We start from the raw sequence: 17,093 nt of genomic DNA on the forward strand, positions 1-17,093 counted from the left end.
GAAAGTTCAAAAGGACAGCATTTATTTGAAATAGAAATCTTTTGTAACCTTATAGATGTCTTTTTAACTTTTTTTTCAATTTAATGTGTCCCTGCTGAATAAAAGTAAAATCTTTCTGACCCCAAACTTTTAAAGTTATCACTAAAATGAACGTGGATCTCTTCAATGGCATATTTGCCTCCAAAGTAACGCTCTGGGTTGCTCTGGAATGCCTGCATTAGACAAGAACACACACACACACACACACACACACACACATACACATACACAAGCTGGCACTTATGCACACAATAACTCACTGAAACTCTATGAGGGAATACATTGCCTCTGCAAAACAAGCTGAACAGGTGGGCGGGACTTTTGAGGTTTCCCTTTTACCTTTACACCTATCAGGACAGTCGCTATGGCATCTGATCCCCCTCCCTATGACCAATCAGACGACAGCACAGCCGGCCCCACTCTTACATGAGTTGTGTGCTGACTGAGCAAGCGAGCACGCCTTCAGTTACCAGCTGAGAGGAAGTAGGCTGAAAGGCAAAGCAGAGGATTGAGAGAGAAACAAGTGGTGAGAAATTTAACAAGAAAGAGAGAGCACAAGAAGGCAGGGAGGACTAAAGGCGGTATACCAAAGCTACTTTCATTGTTTTGAAGTTATTTGAGGGGGGGAAAGATGTGTGTGAGATGGTGGTGGTGGTGGGGGGATTTAGAAGTGAAAAGTGGGGTGGGGTGGGGGGTGTATTACAGAGTTTATATGCATGTGCCAAAGGGAGCCTGAGAGAGGTTTTGTGTGTGAGTTATTGAAAGAGGGAGAGAGAGAGGGGGAGTTCGGGAGGGTGGAAAGAGAGATTCACAGTTGGGCATACCAGAATAGCAGTGCAGAGAGAGCATAAACAGCGAGATGTGCCTTTACAGACTGCTTGAACAAGAAACCTTGATTGGACCTAAGTCTTGTATGTTTCTCCTTTCAGGGGAGGAACAGAAATAAAGGCCAGCACTCCCTCATCATTCCATGCAAGTAACCTTTCAACTCCTCACAGTCTTGAAGCAAGAACAACCACAACTTTACAGCTCCGACAGAGAGGACGGAGAAACAGACGAGTAGGAAAGGGCTGGAGTTCTTAGAGAGGTGAGTCAAGAGGTTAACATGAAGTCTGTACTGTTTATGGGTGGTTTAAACAGTGACATGGCATACTTCATCTAAAACTATTGTAAACATCTTAAGTATTGTTCATGTAGTTTGTATTAATTGAGAGGCTACATTTTGAATAAGTGTAGGCCTACTTTTAAAAGTTCATTTGTCACACCACATGCTGTTTAAATTAACTGCAAACGCTACAAGCTGTAAAAATAGTGAAAACCCAGTTAAGGCACTCCAATTATATTTATAACCAAATTTTTTATTGAGATTGTTTATGAGTCATTGACATTTTTTTTTTTAGCAGTGACATCAGTGTCCTGCTGTGACATGTTATACTTTATCTACAACTATTTTAAACAAAATGTTTTCAATGTGTATTATTTGTATCTTATAAATTCACTTTGTATGCCCTTGTATTTAAATGAGAGGCTACATTTAGAAGATAGAAAATATTTGTCATGCACCAAAAAACTGTTCAGATTAAATGCAAATTAGTTGAAAACTTTAAAAAGGTGAAAAACAAATTGTACGCTTCCCTTCATATAGATTTTAACCTAAAGTTTTGCTTACGTTTGTTTATGAGTCATTGCCATTTTTTGCAGTGGTATCAGTGTCCTGCAGTGTGATATGTTATACTTCATCAAATTATTTTAAACCGCTTTTGTATTATTTTTTAACTAATAAATGTATGTTTTATGGCCTTATATTAATTGATAGACCAAATGGAATACTGGTGCAAATGGTGGATAACTTTAAAGAAATAGTGACTAGTTTAAGCACCTACATAAATTATGCTTTTAAAGTTAATGTGGATTTGAACCTAAAAACTTTATTTTGCTGTATATGTCATTGGAAGTGGAAAAGGAAGTAGTTTTGTAGAGAAGAAAAAAAGCTGTCTCATGCTTTTTCTTTTTGCCTTGTCATATCTGTCAATGCTCAGAATGAATCAATGACATCATGCCCCGTCCTGTGTCTAGAGATAATATTTCAGCTATTGCTTTTGCAAACTGACAGGCTTTTAGTTGTGGAGAGATAAGCATTAGTCGGAGGTGTGCTTGTGAGTCTTTGTTCCTGTTGTAGTTTATAATGACATTTAGTGGTTTCCTCTGTTATAAAAAGCCAGGTGTTTTGCAGAAACCTCAAGGCTGCACTCATCATCACTGTACCTTAAGGGTAGAGGTCTACACTCACACCCATGAGATGTTCTTTCTCTGTGATTCACTCTCTCACATGCGTGGTGAGAATGAATTCATTGTTTTCACTGTTTGAGGAATAACACCTGTTGGGTATATGCATGCCTTAATTATGTCGCTATGATTCAGTGGGGGAAGAAACTCTTTCAGCTGTATTTTAGCTTGACTGAATCAAGAATTGTTTGTTTGAGAATACTTCCATGCTTCCATAAAACCCCCAAAAAGTAATACTTTCCTGACAGGTAGAAGCTAGATGAGTTTTTGACATCCATAAATATAGAGCAAAACTAGCTATATCAGGCTCATAGCTATGATAAACAAGCTCCGTGGTGACTCTATAGGGAGAATGGCTTGCTTAATAAAGCTTGTATTCCCAGAATGTTGCTTGGACTCAGAGGCCAACCATGGAAACAATGTTTGAAATGAAGCTCCAATGTAATTTTTGATTGTTTAGTCATAAAGTTTCCCTTGGTTTCTATGAGTCCTTCCATCTCTTATCTGTGTTGTTGCCTTGTTCCTGAAACTGAGAAACTAGAATGTGAAGAAGGAAATATTTTTGCTTCATTCTATAGCCATCAGCTACCACTTCATAATCATCACAAACAGATGCGCAGCTACGCATTCAAGAATTCCAATAACTAAAGAATAACACAGATGTCTTCCATTGCATTGTGATTATATAGAATAATTTTGTTCTTAATATCCCCTTAATTTTCTTCTAATCATCTTACGGGGTTTTTCCATTGCTCAGTTTCTCACTAAGGGCATTAAGACACTATTTTCTGTAAAGCTGCTTTGAAACTTGCTGTATTATGAAAGGCATTACACAAATTAAATTGACTTGACTAATTCTTGGCCAACTTCTTTTTCCTAAATGATAGGCTAACATAGTAACCAGAAAAACACCAGAAAGCTGACAGCTACCCAAGCTAGTCTTGGTTGTTTGGTTTCCCTATCTATTTTCTTCCGCTCTGTATTGAATTCTCTGGGGGTGGGGATGAACATTCTTGCTTTTTTCTTTACCAGGCAGTGTGGATAAACTTAGCTCTCAGTGTGTCCTTGAATTGTTGTTATAACCTGGAATACAATTCATTCCAATGGAATTACTAGATTTGTAGATGCAACCATATCAAGAGAGGTTCAGGAATAGGACTAAGCTGATAATGAAATCATGCAGTCGTTGATTGCAATAAATATTATAATGACTGGTAAAATTAGTATGTGTAAAAAAAATTTGACTATTTTGTTGCATAGCTGAAGAGTGCATTACATATATGAAAGTGTGCAGTCATATCACTGGCATCGTTTGCTTTGAATAAACACACTTTACATCTCTCATCCTACCCTCTGAGCAACATGTTGGTGTGTGTAACACCAGTGTGTTAGCTGGTGTGTGTCTTGTCAGCTGTATTTGACCTGGGGTTTAGGCTTCTATTCATGCTGAGACGAAAGATTCACAGCCAGGCTCTGAGGGTCTTACATCATGTGCATCAGACCACCATATGCTTGGCCAACTATAAAAAAAATATAAAAAAATACTTTTGTATAACCCAGATTTCTAAAAACTCTTTATACACTACCTTTCAAAATGCTTTTTAATGCATTTGAAAGAAGTCTTCAGTGTCATATGATAGCTCAGAAATCATTCTAACATGCTGATTTGTTGTTTATGTTGAAAACAATTAGGCTGCTTAATATTTTTGTGGAAACTGAAAAAGTATTAATATCTTACTGACAAATCTTACTGAACCCAAACTTTTGAAAGGTAGTGTACTTTGTCTGTTGTGTTTTTAGTTATTTACATTGGTTTTGTGTCTGTCTGGTTTTGAATCAGGTCCTGGAATGCTGTTGGGTTACAGATTGTGTTTTTAGGTGTCCTCTATGTACGTCTGGACCTTTTGAATCTTATTTCAGATCTCATGTCACTGTGAGGTCTGCCCCGTTAGCCGTTTGTCAAAGCGGTGCCTAAAATACCCTCAACCCCAAGCCTTTGGTGGAGTTATGCTGTGTGACCTCACAAAAACACTCTCACCTTCAGTATTCATTTATGTCTCTATATCTCTTTGCATCTCTCCATGGTCTAATTAAATTGGTCACAAAGGCCCATAATTTGAGTCCTATATTTTGCTAGTGAACTCAAAGACGCTCAGGAACATGCCACCACTATAAGGAAGAAAAAAAAAATCCATAGAAAAACATAAAAGGTACTGGTAATTTTCTGTACTGTACTGGTAATTAAAACCCAACACAATGCAATGTGTAATTCAAAATATGGGCGAAAAATCGATATGGAAAATTCCTTCATATTAACACAGTACATTGTACCCTATTTTTAAAGACTTTTTTAGAGTGTAAGCTCCTCCCTTGAGAGGCCACTGAATACTTCTTTCAAGCAGTGTAATGCAAATGCTTCTCTTGGAAAGGCCAAATCCTCAACATTCTGTCTTTTTTATATTTTGTGCTTTTATAGCCATCAGACTGACATACTTAAGCTTCATTAGATGGTGCTCAGTGCATCGCAAGATATGTCACACTACTGTTCAAAATTTTTAGGTCAGCAAGAATTTTTAGTTTTTTGAAAGAAATTAACTTTTATTCAGCAAGGATTGATTAAATAGATGTGACAGACATACATTTATAATGCTACAAAATATTTCTGTTTCAAATAAACGCTGTTCTTTTTAATTTTCTATTGATCAAAAGAATCCTGAAAAAAGTGTATCACCACGTCTACATGTATATTAATCAGAAAACTATTTTCAACATTAGATTGGCGTAACATAGCAAGTAATAATTAAAATAAAGATTTATTGAGCAGAAAATAAGCATATTAGAATGATTTAAGACTGGAGTAACACCTGCTGAAAATTCCCCGTTTGCTATAACAGGATTAACATACATTAAAATATATACTGGTATTTAAAATTGTAAGAATATTTCACTATATTTCTGTGTTTTTCATCAAATAAATGAAGCCTTGGTGAGCATACAAGGCCTCTTTCAAAAGTATTTAAAAATCTTACCCTAGTTTAAAAATCTTATCCCCAAACTTTTGATTGTATGGTGTATATGAAATATGTGAATCCGTGGCCGAGGCTACATCTGAGTCAGGGTGGCACTGGCCCACTCAGATTGATGGCTGGTTCATCCAATCAGATGAGACACAAAATATTTTTTTGTGGGAAAGGAGAAAACAAATCACACATAGGCTACATTACAAAAAAATTGCATATCAAGTTTCAGAATTTTTTTTTTTTTGTGTGTCTTTATATACATAGCCTAACTGTGACAGCCAATCAATAGGCTAGTAGTACTGTTTTAGCCAATCACAAATTATTGGGGGAGGGGAAGACGAGTTTACGTTTGCTAGTGAATTAAACTAATATTCAACACTCACAAGGCGAGCATGTCGAAACGTATATCTTTGATTAAATATTTTTTAAAAACAAGAATAGAGTCTGAAACTACACTCGATGTCGACAGTACAAACACGTCTACTGATGACCAGCAGCCCACAACGTCATATCCACCAGGACCTCCTCTCAACCCAGAGACCGGTTGATTTATCCACACTCGATGAACCGCCTGCTCAGCCCCATTTACGCAGGTTTCCCCGCACAACAACAAAACGTCCAGATAGTTTGCGGCCAAGTGGTACACAATTGAGGTCCACCCTATTTCACCAAGGTCCACTCATTTTAAAATTTCTGGCCTCGCTACTGATGTGAAGTGCATAATTAGGCACCTCTTCACTCCCAGAGCTCTCTTGTGGTATTCACGATTTTAGTGCCTTTAACTGACAAGCGGATTATGATTTTCATAATGCAGTGGATTTGTCATTCTCTTCCCCCTTTGGATGTGATGTATGCATCCTTAAGATGGCTAATTTGAAAACAGCTTAACCATACATATATATGATCACGAGACAGTGGTGTAAAAATAATGGCCCACATTGGACCTATAAAGGAATAGTTCATTCATCCAAAAGTAAAAAATCTAAAACATTCTTCAAAATAGGTTTTTTTGTGTGTTCCACAGATGGAGGTCATACAGATTCAGAACAACATGAGTGTGATTGAATAATATAATTTTCATTTCTAGGTGAACTACCCCTTTAATACACAGCGCTTCTTGAAGATAATGAAAAAGGAAGGACAAAAAGATTCCTTCAGCTAATGCGCATTCAGACTACATGCATTTAGCTAAGCTTCAGTTGATAATGCTCACTTATATCGCGTTTTTCCAAAAGCCATTACTTGGGGCTAGTGCTTGTATGTTCCTGTTTTTGTCTTTTTAATGAGCTGGACTGCTCGTTCCCTGATGCAACACAGTACAAAGGTTCTGTTGTGCGTCTCCGTGTTTTGTCTGGCAGTCTTGATCCCAAACAGGCCTGAGCTCTAGAGACCGTGAGCCAGTCAGAGCAATGTAGTACAGTCTGTTCAAGCATGTGTCCTTATCAGATGGCACAAAATGAGTTTAGTGAGTCATATGATTGCTCTTTGTGTCTGTTCCCTGTTAGTGTGATTTGTTTGATTTGATTTATTGACCAGTAAAACAATGTCTTTTGTAATTAAAAGCTAGATGACTGATCAATTTGAGCTTTGACATCTAACCTCATCAGCGCATGTGTTGACACAGGAATTTACCAGAAAACTTGACTTTAAAATCTGTTTACAATGACTGATTCGGATCATGTGCAGGTTGAACGGTGGGATGGTTACTGATTTGTTGTCCATTTAACTATTGTTCTCTGACAGGTTGTGTCTCTGGAATGCCTGGCTCAGGATGCAGCCGCTGAGCAGTTCACTCCTTTCAGGAGCCAAGGGGAGGCGTGATTGGCCGCTGGCCTTATCTGGGTGGAGCTGTAGGAGAGATATTATCTATTCATTGGCACGTTCTGCAAGGCCCCTCCCACCTCACTGACGCTCTGCCCTTGGTAAGTAACCTAAACGCATAGGCTATACTATAGCCCTCTTCAGACTGCCGGTCCAAATCTGTTTTTGTGCATTGCCAATTGGAATCTGATCATATTTAGCATGTGTAAATGGCAAAAAAATTCAATGAAATACAGTTTTTACAAATCTGTTTTAAGCTACATTCAAATGTGGTTTGAAATCCTATTCAAATCATTTTTCTGGAAATCCTTTTCAGTCTGACTGCTCTGATCCAATTTCATGTATCTCTCCTGCCTATGTACTGCCGTTCTCACGCCACATAAAACATAAACTGCAGACGCTGTTGTTGAAAACATGCTGAAATACGTTGCAGAAACAAATCGCATCTGAACAGTCGTGATGCACTGTGTGAACAGATTCCAATCGGATTCACAAATAACCGGACGTGGAATGACAGTGTGAACATAGCCTGTGATTACTAGTAACCAAGTAATTGTTCAGCAGGCTTGATCTGTCGTCAAAGTTTAGTAGTCCTAATGTTAGGTGTGTCTTGAGTGTGTTAAATCCTATTAAACATGGTCTGTTAAGTGCAGCACAAAAAAAATCGAGTTTATTTCCAAAATTGTATTCATTTCATTTTATTTATGAAGTGTTTTTATGTCTCTATATAAACTTGATTGTCTCTTTGACATTTTCGCTTGCTAATTCTCTTTTGTCAGGCCCCTGTAAGCTGCCTGTGTGTCTGGGAATGCTGTTTTTGCATCAGAGGGGCAGTTTTGGAGATGGGCGAATTCAGGGGCTAAGGACAGGGTCAAGATTCAAGGGTCAACACAACTCAGAAGCTGCAGGGGTGGATGTAGAAGGGTCTGAAGCCAAGCTGCAGGCTCCAACTGGCACGTAGGTTAGGAAAATGGTCATGCACACATTTATTTGTATTATTTGTTTCCTGCACCAATTTATAGCAGTGACACTCCCTTTTGTTACTCTCCCTTTAGTTGTGAATGCGATCTTTCAGATTGTATTGAATGTGATTGAGATAAAAAGCCTGTGTGGCAAGAAATAATGGCAATGCATTGTCCTTGCGCACAACTAGCAAAAACTAATAATAAATTCACAAATGATGCATATATGCCAATTCTTCGTTTTGATTAATCAGAAACGCACAATAAAACCAGTGTAGTCTGATTCCCAAAGTTGACTCATATGAGTCAGTTCTTTTTAGTGAATCAAAACCATACAAGGAAAATAGATGGTCTGATTCCTGAATGAATTAACATATAAAAAAACATATTTAGTGTAATTAGCTGCCGACTAACTGTCTAAATGACAATAGCTACATTTCATGCACCTAAATAATCCATTAGTAATCTGATGGCTCAGTTGGATTAAAAAAAGTTAAATCCAAATGAAATATCCATCGGGTGGAATGGGGTGGTGTAGACCTGAAATAATTCGATTGATAGGTGAAAACTTCAATAGGTGAAAAGACTCTTTTCTCAAATGGATTAAAAAATGTGCTGGTGAGCTCATGAACAAATGAGCTGGTTACTTTTAGTGTACTATATATATTATGCGTTTCATATCAATTTTCTTATGCTTGTATACCTGTTTGTTGTACTTCAGAAGCAGTGTGCACTGTGGAAATCAGCTTGTGCTAACTCCATAACTGACCCTTGGAAACTACAGCCTTCCATCCACCTAGACGGGAAGCTTACTTTCACTTTCACAGCCTTGTTGCACTTGTTCTGACATTCTAGAACTCTCTAGAGCTTGTGTCTTTATTATTTAACACTGCACAACTTCCCTTGAAACAATCACCCAGCACAAGCAAAGTCACTATGCGTCACATCCACGTGGAACTGGCTCGTAAAGAGCCGGCCGTAGAGCTTCCAGCCCAGGATGGCGATCTGCCTCTGCCTAGCACTCGGAGCGAGAGCCCTGAACCTGGAGTACGTCGAGTAGTTCCCAGACCTTTTGGAGAAGAAGAGATCAGACTGCAGAAGGTCTACCAGCTGTCCATTCTCTCACAAAGAGGTGGTTTTGGAGAAAATCAAGAGACTCTGCGACCCATCAGAGTAGGCATGAAACGTAGCCTAGAGGGGACGTCGGTCCCTGTCGCCCACAAGCGTCTTTTCCAACCGGACGATGATGATGATGATGAGTCCGATGGGGAGGTGCTGTGTGGGTCTGGGGTGGAACCACTTTTTTACAACTCGTTCCTTGAGCACAGAGACTCAGAAATCCCTAGGTCTCCTCCCCTTTCCCCTTCGCATCCACCAATTCCTGGTCGCCGCCCAGCCCAGCACAACCACGACAGGCCTGTCCCAGACGTCTTCGCCCCGCTGTCCCCAAAATCTCCTCCAATGGTGGACCCCCAAGGCCCTCACTCTACCTGGGGTCACTGCGAGGGGAGTCCTCCTACCCTTACTCCCAAGACCGAGGCCTCCACAGCAGGAAACGTCCCGGCTGGCTCCAGCGAAGAGCCACAGAATGAAGGCCATAACTCTGTGGATGTCAAGAGTATGTTGTCTGCCACAGAGAGCAGTTGGGCACCTGTCCCATTTTCAACACCCGCTGAAGCTGTTGAATGGGGGACAACTTTCGAATCTTCTCCTCCACCATTGGAGACAAAGACCTTCTCCTCTTCCTCCTCCTCTAATGGACTGAGCTCTCTTGAGAAAACACCAGGGGAAGCAAATAGCCAGATACCAGGATCATCCAATTCCTGTCCAGTGAAGAAAAGACTTCTCTCCTCCAGTGATACAGGGGAGTCCTGCTCAGAGGATGAGGGTCCATCTACATCAAAACGCAGTAGGCTGGCACTGTTGGCACCTGGGCTCGGATTAGCGTCCTGTCGCAGCACTGATGCCAAGGGTGCACCCTTCTGGAATCATCTACTACCCTCAGCAAGAGAGCACACCAAGGTGAGATGCAAATAACTAGAAATTAAACTGAAGGCCCTTCCACATGACTTTACAATGCAGCTAGATATACAAACTTAAATTTGAACCACTAGCTTAGATTATTTGCGCCTCATAATACAATTATATAAAGACCCTTACATCTTTAAAATGAACTCAGTGTTTAGCCAATTATTAAAGCACATTACTATCATTCATAAAACAAGATGGAAAACAAAATGGATATCATGGCATTCAGAGCATACAATCATTAGAAATTCTCTGTGAATAAAAAAAGAATAAGGTACAATCATTTGTGACTAGTGTTTGCAATGCTTTTCATGTAAAGATAAAAGCGGCACATTGTGAGAGATGCATTGAATGTGAGTCATGTGTAAAAGCCATAATTTAAGGGGGAAAAAACACACCAGATGTTTCCACATTATGAATGATTACAAATAGGAATGGAGATGGAAAGGTGCTGATTAAGGTGCTGAGAAACGTTTTCTAGGCAATGCGTACATGTAAGTGTGAAGGGGCAGGAATAATCTACTACCTATTACTGAGTCATGATGAAAAGTGATTAGTCGGATGGATAAAAGACATATTGGGAGTGAGAAAGTGAGAGATTTTAGAATATGTGTGCTTAATTTTCCATTGCAGTACAATAAGCATTGGGACTCCAGAACAAAGCCCATTGACAGAGCCATTGTTCAAGAGGTGAGACCTGCCTCACCTGACCTAAACCATATACACATACAGGTTCTGGCCAAATTCAGTTCCAGAATGAGCGAATTTGGGTGAAAGGGGTTACACGGACTACAGAGGCTCATATACTGTTACTTTCATCACGACGGTGTCAGTGCTCCAAGGCTGAGCTCAGGACTGAAGGGAAGAATAAAAGAAAAAGTGAAGGACAGAGAAATGATCATAGAAACAGGCCAAAGAAGAGACTATCACAAAGAGGAAGGAACAAACAGAGGTTTAGTATAGAGAAACAAAGAGATGAATAGACTGAAATAAAGGAGCAGACTATCTGAAAATGTACAAGTTTTATACACAGTCTATAGTTAAGTCTAGCTGATATTTAATAATAATATTTAATAACTATTATCAGAATGATATTATGGACTACTGTGATATGTGTGATACTGCAGCTACATCTTCATCTGTAAGTACTTGCAGTCTTTTTTGGTTTGTTTGTTTGTTTGTTTGAAAATCTCCCATTGACATTAGAATGTTCAGCATTCAAAGTTGAATGTGATTTCTGATGTCATAACGGGCCTTCTTTTCCCAATATGTCATCTTTCAAATCTTTCCCAATATGTCATCTTTCAAATCTCTCAAACACTTTTTTCTTTTGCTGATTGTCATGAGGAGATTTAAATCTAGTTACACGTTTATCAGCAGCTTGTTTTTATATGATAAAAAAAATGGACCTCAGCATTAGTTCACCATTATTTTCTGATGTAAGTCTTTTTTTCTTAAACAGATTATTGAAGTAAAACTTGGTATTAGTTGTAACATCTTTTTCAAACTTCCTTTTCAGACTGCTACAGACTGTTCGCGATCAAGTAGAAGGCTCAAAGCAGGGAGTCGACTCAAATCGTAAGTCGTCTTTTATTATTTTGTCTCAAAACAAATATTTTATTGTATTATATTAATATAAAAATTTGTGTGTTACTTTTTTGTTATAGTCGACAGTTGCGCAGTGGACGCAGAACAGACACCAGTCGCTCCTGTAGTTCAGTCTCCTCTTTGTCCTCCATTAGCAGACCTCTTCTTGGCAACTTTGAGGTACACTAAGCTAATAAATAAAATACTAAATTAATATAGATTTTGGGCAGTCGGACAATTTTTTCAGAAAATAGCACAGTGTATGATGGGCTCAGACACTATGATTTCACCCAGTCGGAGGATATCAAACATGTTGGATATTTTGAGCTGCGGTGCATGTTTGTGTTTGGAATGACTTGAACGTCTGGTAGTTTATGATCCTCAGTCGTTTAGTGTAATGCCCGGTTTTTCCTCTATGTACAAAGTCGCCAAGTATGATGCTCACATTTTATTTTGTTTTAAAATGTGTAAAGATTTTAACAGTTGTGTAGTGTATCCCAGCTATAAAACAGTGACTAATGTTTTAATGCATTTCTGATTGGGTTTTGTGTGTGCATTTGTCTGAAGGAGTCAATTCTGAAGGGCCGTTTTACTCCATCTGGGCGGATCGAGGGCTTCACAGCAGAGATCGGGGCTAGCGGCTCCTATTGCCCACAGCATGCAACCTTGCCTGTGCAAGTGACTTACTATGACACCTCAGAGCACAGTGCCCCTTCTCCCTTCCTGGTATATACTTACTACCTTTGCGTGTTGAATCCATGCAGTTACGCTAGAGGATTCTTTCTCAGCACTTGTAAAATGCACATGTATTAAAATGAGCATGCACCTAGCCTAGTGAATTTAGAGGGGTTTTTTTAATCAGTTGATTTATCTGTTGATTGACTCCCATAATTTACATATAAATCTCATTTGTAAAATGCATTTTAAATGTCATATTTATTTGCCATGTTTAGGGGGTGATCTTGCTAGAACCACTTGGAAAAAAAGGATACAGCGTACCCAAAGCAGGGACCATTCAAGTGGTGGGCTCTCTTTCTGTTTCTTTCCATTTATATATAAATATACATTTTTCTTATATAATTTTTTCTTATAATCCTTTGTTTGAACTATCTTTTGTATTGTTGTCTTTTTGCAGACCTTATTTAACCCCAATAAGACTGTGGTTAAAATGTTTTTGGTGACGTATAATTTTGGGGACATGCCCGTTAATCACATGACCTTCTTGCGCCATCGTATCTTCCTGGTGCCTGTGGATGAGGTGGAGGGGCAGGAGGGCTCCTTGTCTGACAGGAAGAAGATTCTCTGCTACTTGATACACCTCAGGTAAATGCTGACAGGATGTACACTATTGTTCAAAAGTTTAAGGTTGGTAAGGTTTTTGAAAGAAGTCTCTTTTGCTCAACAAGGATGCATTTATTTGAACAAAAATACGGTAGACAGTAATATTGTGAAATATTATTACTGTTTAAAATAACTGTTTTCTATTTGATTATATTTTGAAATGTAATTTATTCCTGCGATGGCAAAGCTGAATTTTCAGCAGCCATCAGTGTCCCATGATCCTTCAGAAATCATTCTAATATGCTAATTTGATGTTTGAGAAACATTTCTTATTATCCACGTTGAGAACATGGGCTGTTGTGTATATAGTTTGCAACTAACTTAAAACTAAATAACTGTATTAAACATATTCTATCTATAGAGAATCATAAAAGTAATTAGTAGGTTATTTACCTCTAATAAGTGGTAAATGAAGCATAATAAACTTGTTTTTCCTCTCTTCTGTGTTTGCACATCTCAGATTCCAGAGTTCAAAATCTGGGAAAATCTACTTGCACAATGATATCCGGCTGCTATTCTCCCGCAAGTCCATCGAGGTGGACACTGGGATTCCTTACGAGCTGAAATCTTTCACCGAGGTGCCAAGAAACCCCAAATACTCCCCAAGAGTGTGAGCTTGTGATGCCCTGCTACAGTGGGGCAGAAGGACCGCATTAATAAAGATTGCAAGACAAGAGACCCCTGTACACTTGAACACAGACACACTTGCACTCATACATGCTTACACAGACAAATGTATGTACATACACACAGATATCACACCCTCTTGAGGGCAAACTCTAGAACTGAGTGTGTAACATGCATGCCTTGTGACTAAATTGAGTTTTCCTCTAGTGCCGTTAAACAGTTAAGCTTTGCCCTTCACTCTGCCTGCACCTGCCCACTGTGGACCAGTTGTAAACATGCCCACCAACCCGGTCTAAAATGTTGGGGACCATCAGTAAATAAGGACTTCCTCGATTAAAGAGGACTGATTGGATGTACAAAGAGGTACAGTATGATAGACATATGGAAGCAAATCATTTGGAAAAGGAGACTTCTGAGGCCAAGATTGAAGTTTCAACAATGGACACCACCAGTAACTTGCTCATTGGAGGGGATATGAATGTTCTAGAAAGAAAGAGACCAGCGGAACAGAGGACTGAAAGTACATCCATTCAGTATCTGCATTGGTTGTAAAGAGGGGAATAGACCTCAGTATTTTGGACATTTTCTCATTTTGGAAGGGCAGTTCGTAGGACATTGCTATTTCAACTTCTTCTGCACAGTCCAACATCAGAGCAGAAAACAAACTGTAGTATTTATGTTCGCAAATGTCTTAAAAAAAAAAAAAGAAAAGAAAAAAAGCAATATGCTTCACAACTAGAGTGATTTAATTTTTGTGGAGATAGTAGCTGCCCTCTCTGCTAGGATGAAGGGAAAATATTGCCAAGTGAGAGATGGTGGAGAGAGGGAGGGAAGAAAACAAAGGGAACGGGAGGGAATTTGGGGTATTTAAAATCAGAAAATGTTGTTTATGTATATTTTAAAATTGATTAAACTCTGTGACTTGCGGGTGAAACCAGTGTTTGACCGTAATTTGCCAAGGGATACTTGAGAAGCAATGCCAAGGTTTGCACCTGTATGTTTTGTGTATGATCAATAAAATACATTCACTTACAACATAATAAAAAAGCAAGCTTGTGTAGATTAAGTGAAAATACCTCCAGTGTTTCATGCCAAGAAGGCTTAACCGCAGTCCCCACTGCCTCCTTAGAGATTTGTGGACACAAACTAGCTTTTTGGGCTTTAGCATGCAGAAAAATCTGCTTGACTGCTGCTGATCTGAACAACAGTAAAATCTTGGACTGCTATATAATATCTATATCAAAAATGGCCCTTTTTTATTTGATTAGCATTAGGCAATGCCATTCACCAGTATGAAACCGGTTAAACAGCATTGTGAGTTTTAGTAACCTTTAACATGAAAATGGTGGTGTAGTTAGCAATGGTCCTGAGAAGACTGTTACAGTATTAATTTGTTGTTGAGAGAAAATAGTTGATATTAGTAGAGAGATAACAGATGGATTTATTTCTGTCATTCAATGGTAAGGCAGCAACATTGCTATTTTTTAATTTTTTTTAAATGGAAAATAATTAGCAGATTCCTAAGATGACTTCTAAATATTTAGTTTATGCTGCACATGCATTACAAATAATACCATATATTACAACCTGAGTTCTAGGGCATCGCAAGGCACAACATTTGTTAAAAACTGCATTAAGATTGGAAAGAAAACGTCTGGTTAATCAGTTAAATTATAGTATGTATGGTATGTAGAATTCAGGGAGTTCTGAATAGCCGTTCTGCCAAGATTTATAGAAATTTTAAAAGACTGGCTTGGTTATTTTTGCACAAAGTTTTAGTTTCACTGTTTTGTGCAAAATTTGAATCAAAGTTATTATGAGAGGTTTCTCTTTCTGAACTGTAAAGCTGCTCTTTGTGTATATTCTGCTTTACCAAACATAGCTCAGTTAATGCAGAGGTTCTTCTTCAGCTCTCACTGTTTGGCTCTTCTCTGTGGATTTGCTCACAACCTTGGGAAAATAATCACATTGGCATCAGGCTTCATTTCTTGAGATTTTTGTCTTTCAGTATGTCACATAACTTTCTCAGAAGATGCAGGTTGCATATGTTTATTCTAGTTTTATTGTGCATCATGTAGTAAAATGTTAGCAAACTCAAGTAACACAAACCTGGAGTTAAAACATATGCCATGTCAGCTCCCACATTGATTTGGGTTATTTTAAACTATTAATTAGTGGCAAGCAAAGGACACCTCTATTGGGACAAACTAGGTATGAATTTCTTTATTTTCATGTAAATTCATTTCAAACAGTTACAGCATTGCTTACAAATTATTATGAATGCAGTTTTTGTTACTTTATAATTAATACATTAAATAGTTTTTATTGTCACACTGCAGGAATTGTGCAAAATAAATAAATAGCCCAAATAAATAAGTAGATTATAGTTATAGCCTATACATGTACCCTTAAACATACATTTAAAGTTTAAAAATAAAAACACAATAACAATGTTATTTGTTGACTACCATTAAATAATGAAAAGAAGACTAGAATACAAAGGCTACAAAACAAACTTAAAATGTGCTTCTAGCCTATGTCATGCAGAAAGGTTTAATTTAGTTACTTACTGGAACCCACATTTGCTTGACTCCTAAAATAAATTCTTGTAAACTTTGTGAATCCTTGTTCTAGTGAATGTTAAATTAATTGCTGTAACTGAAACAGAATTGCAACACTTTTTAAAGCAATTAAATAATAGCTGTTTCCACTAAATATGGGTAAAGGATTTACACATAACAAAAATAACACTGTAGCAAAAGATTTGGGCTGGGAAAAGTTTTGCAAATGTTAATACATAACAGGGTTATGCTTAATGACACCATGGCTACATTTTTGGTTAGTATCTGACCAGTAATCCTTCCTCACATGTGTTTTGATTAAAAAAAAATATCAATGTAGGCTACATACGTTTAAAGTACTATCTATATAAATGAAAAATGACATTTCAGTGGTTTTTAAACCATTTTTCTGTAAGTGAAATAAAAATGTAACAGTGACCCTTAGGTGTCAACTTTCTTCTGTATTATTCACATAATAGAGTCACTTCAGGAACAGATAAATTATCCCAAATAGTCACATGAAGCTGACAGAAATGTCAGAACTCTGAGGTTAACATGCTGAAGTTTCAGTCTTCTATAATACAGGTCAATGCCACTGCATTGCAGGGCTCTAAAAATGCATTTGCAGGTATTCTGCAGGGGGATGTAGGAACATCCCAGGACCATACAACTTTACAGAGTATCAGATAGATGTTGAATGTCTTCTTCTTTTCCAGTCTTGTTAGAAAGAAAGGCTTCTCAAAAATGCCGAAGCCAAGAAAATCAAGGGATATGTACCTGATAAACGTATAAAGAAACAAACAACAACAACAACAACAACA

The 17,093-nt window shown here is 38.1% G+C and overlaps 1 protein-coding gene and 1 long non-coding RNA gene across 6 annotated transcripts in view; one reads left to right on the plus strand and one right to left on the minus strand.

Moving 5' to 3' along the window:
- The window catches only part of atosb (atos homolog b), a 20,221-nt gene extending 5,517 nt beyond the window's left edge, over window positions 1–14,704 (plus strand). Inside the window, exons 1-11 of one of the 5 annotated variants that reach the window (XM_082169927.1) lie at window positions 92–620; window positions 969–1,126; window positions 7,089–7,267; window positions 7,946–8,127; window positions 8,850–10,150; window positions 11,676–11,734; window positions 11,824–11,923; window positions 12,311–12,469; window positions 12,697–12,765; window positions 12,879–13,066; window positions 13,545–14,704. In XM_082169927.1, coding sequence (XP_082026053.1) covers window positions 9,065–10,150; window positions 11,676–11,734; window positions 11,824–11,923; window positions 12,311–12,469; window positions 12,697–12,765; window positions 12,879–13,066; window positions 13,545–13,698 — 1,815 coding nt within the window. In that variant the 5' untranslated portion in view covers window positions 92–620; window positions 969–1,126; window positions 7,089–7,267; window positions 7,946–8,127; window positions 8,850–9,064 and the 3' untranslated portion in view covers window positions 13,699–14,704. Of the gene's footprint in view, window positions 1–91; window positions 621–968; window positions 1,127–7,088; window positions 7,268–7,945; window positions 8,128–8,849; window positions 10,151–11,675; window positions 11,735–11,823; window positions 11,924–12,310; window positions 12,470–12,696; window positions 12,766–12,878; window positions 13,067–13,544 lie in introns of those variants that run through there. The other 4 variants (XM_082169926.1, XM_082169925.1, XM_082169928.1 and 1 more) reach the window with 4 other exon arrangements.
- Window positions 14,407–16,785, minus strand: LOC309498945. The gene is made up of 2 exons (XR_014206077.1): window positions 14,902–16,785; window positions 14,407–14,832 (listed from the first exon to the last, which is right to left on the minus strand). It is a non-coding gene; the product is annotated as an uncharacterized lncRNA (long non-coding RNA).
- Between the last annotated feature and the right edge of the window lie 308 nt (window positions 16,786–17,093).

The sequence above is a fragment of the Leuciscus leuciscus genome (genome assembly GCF_965113295.1).
Source record: "Leuciscus leuciscus genome assembly, chromosome: 5".
NCBI classification, from domain to species: Eukaryota; Metazoa; Chordata; class Actinopteri; order Cypriniformes; family Leuciscidae; genus Leuciscus; species Leuciscus leuciscus.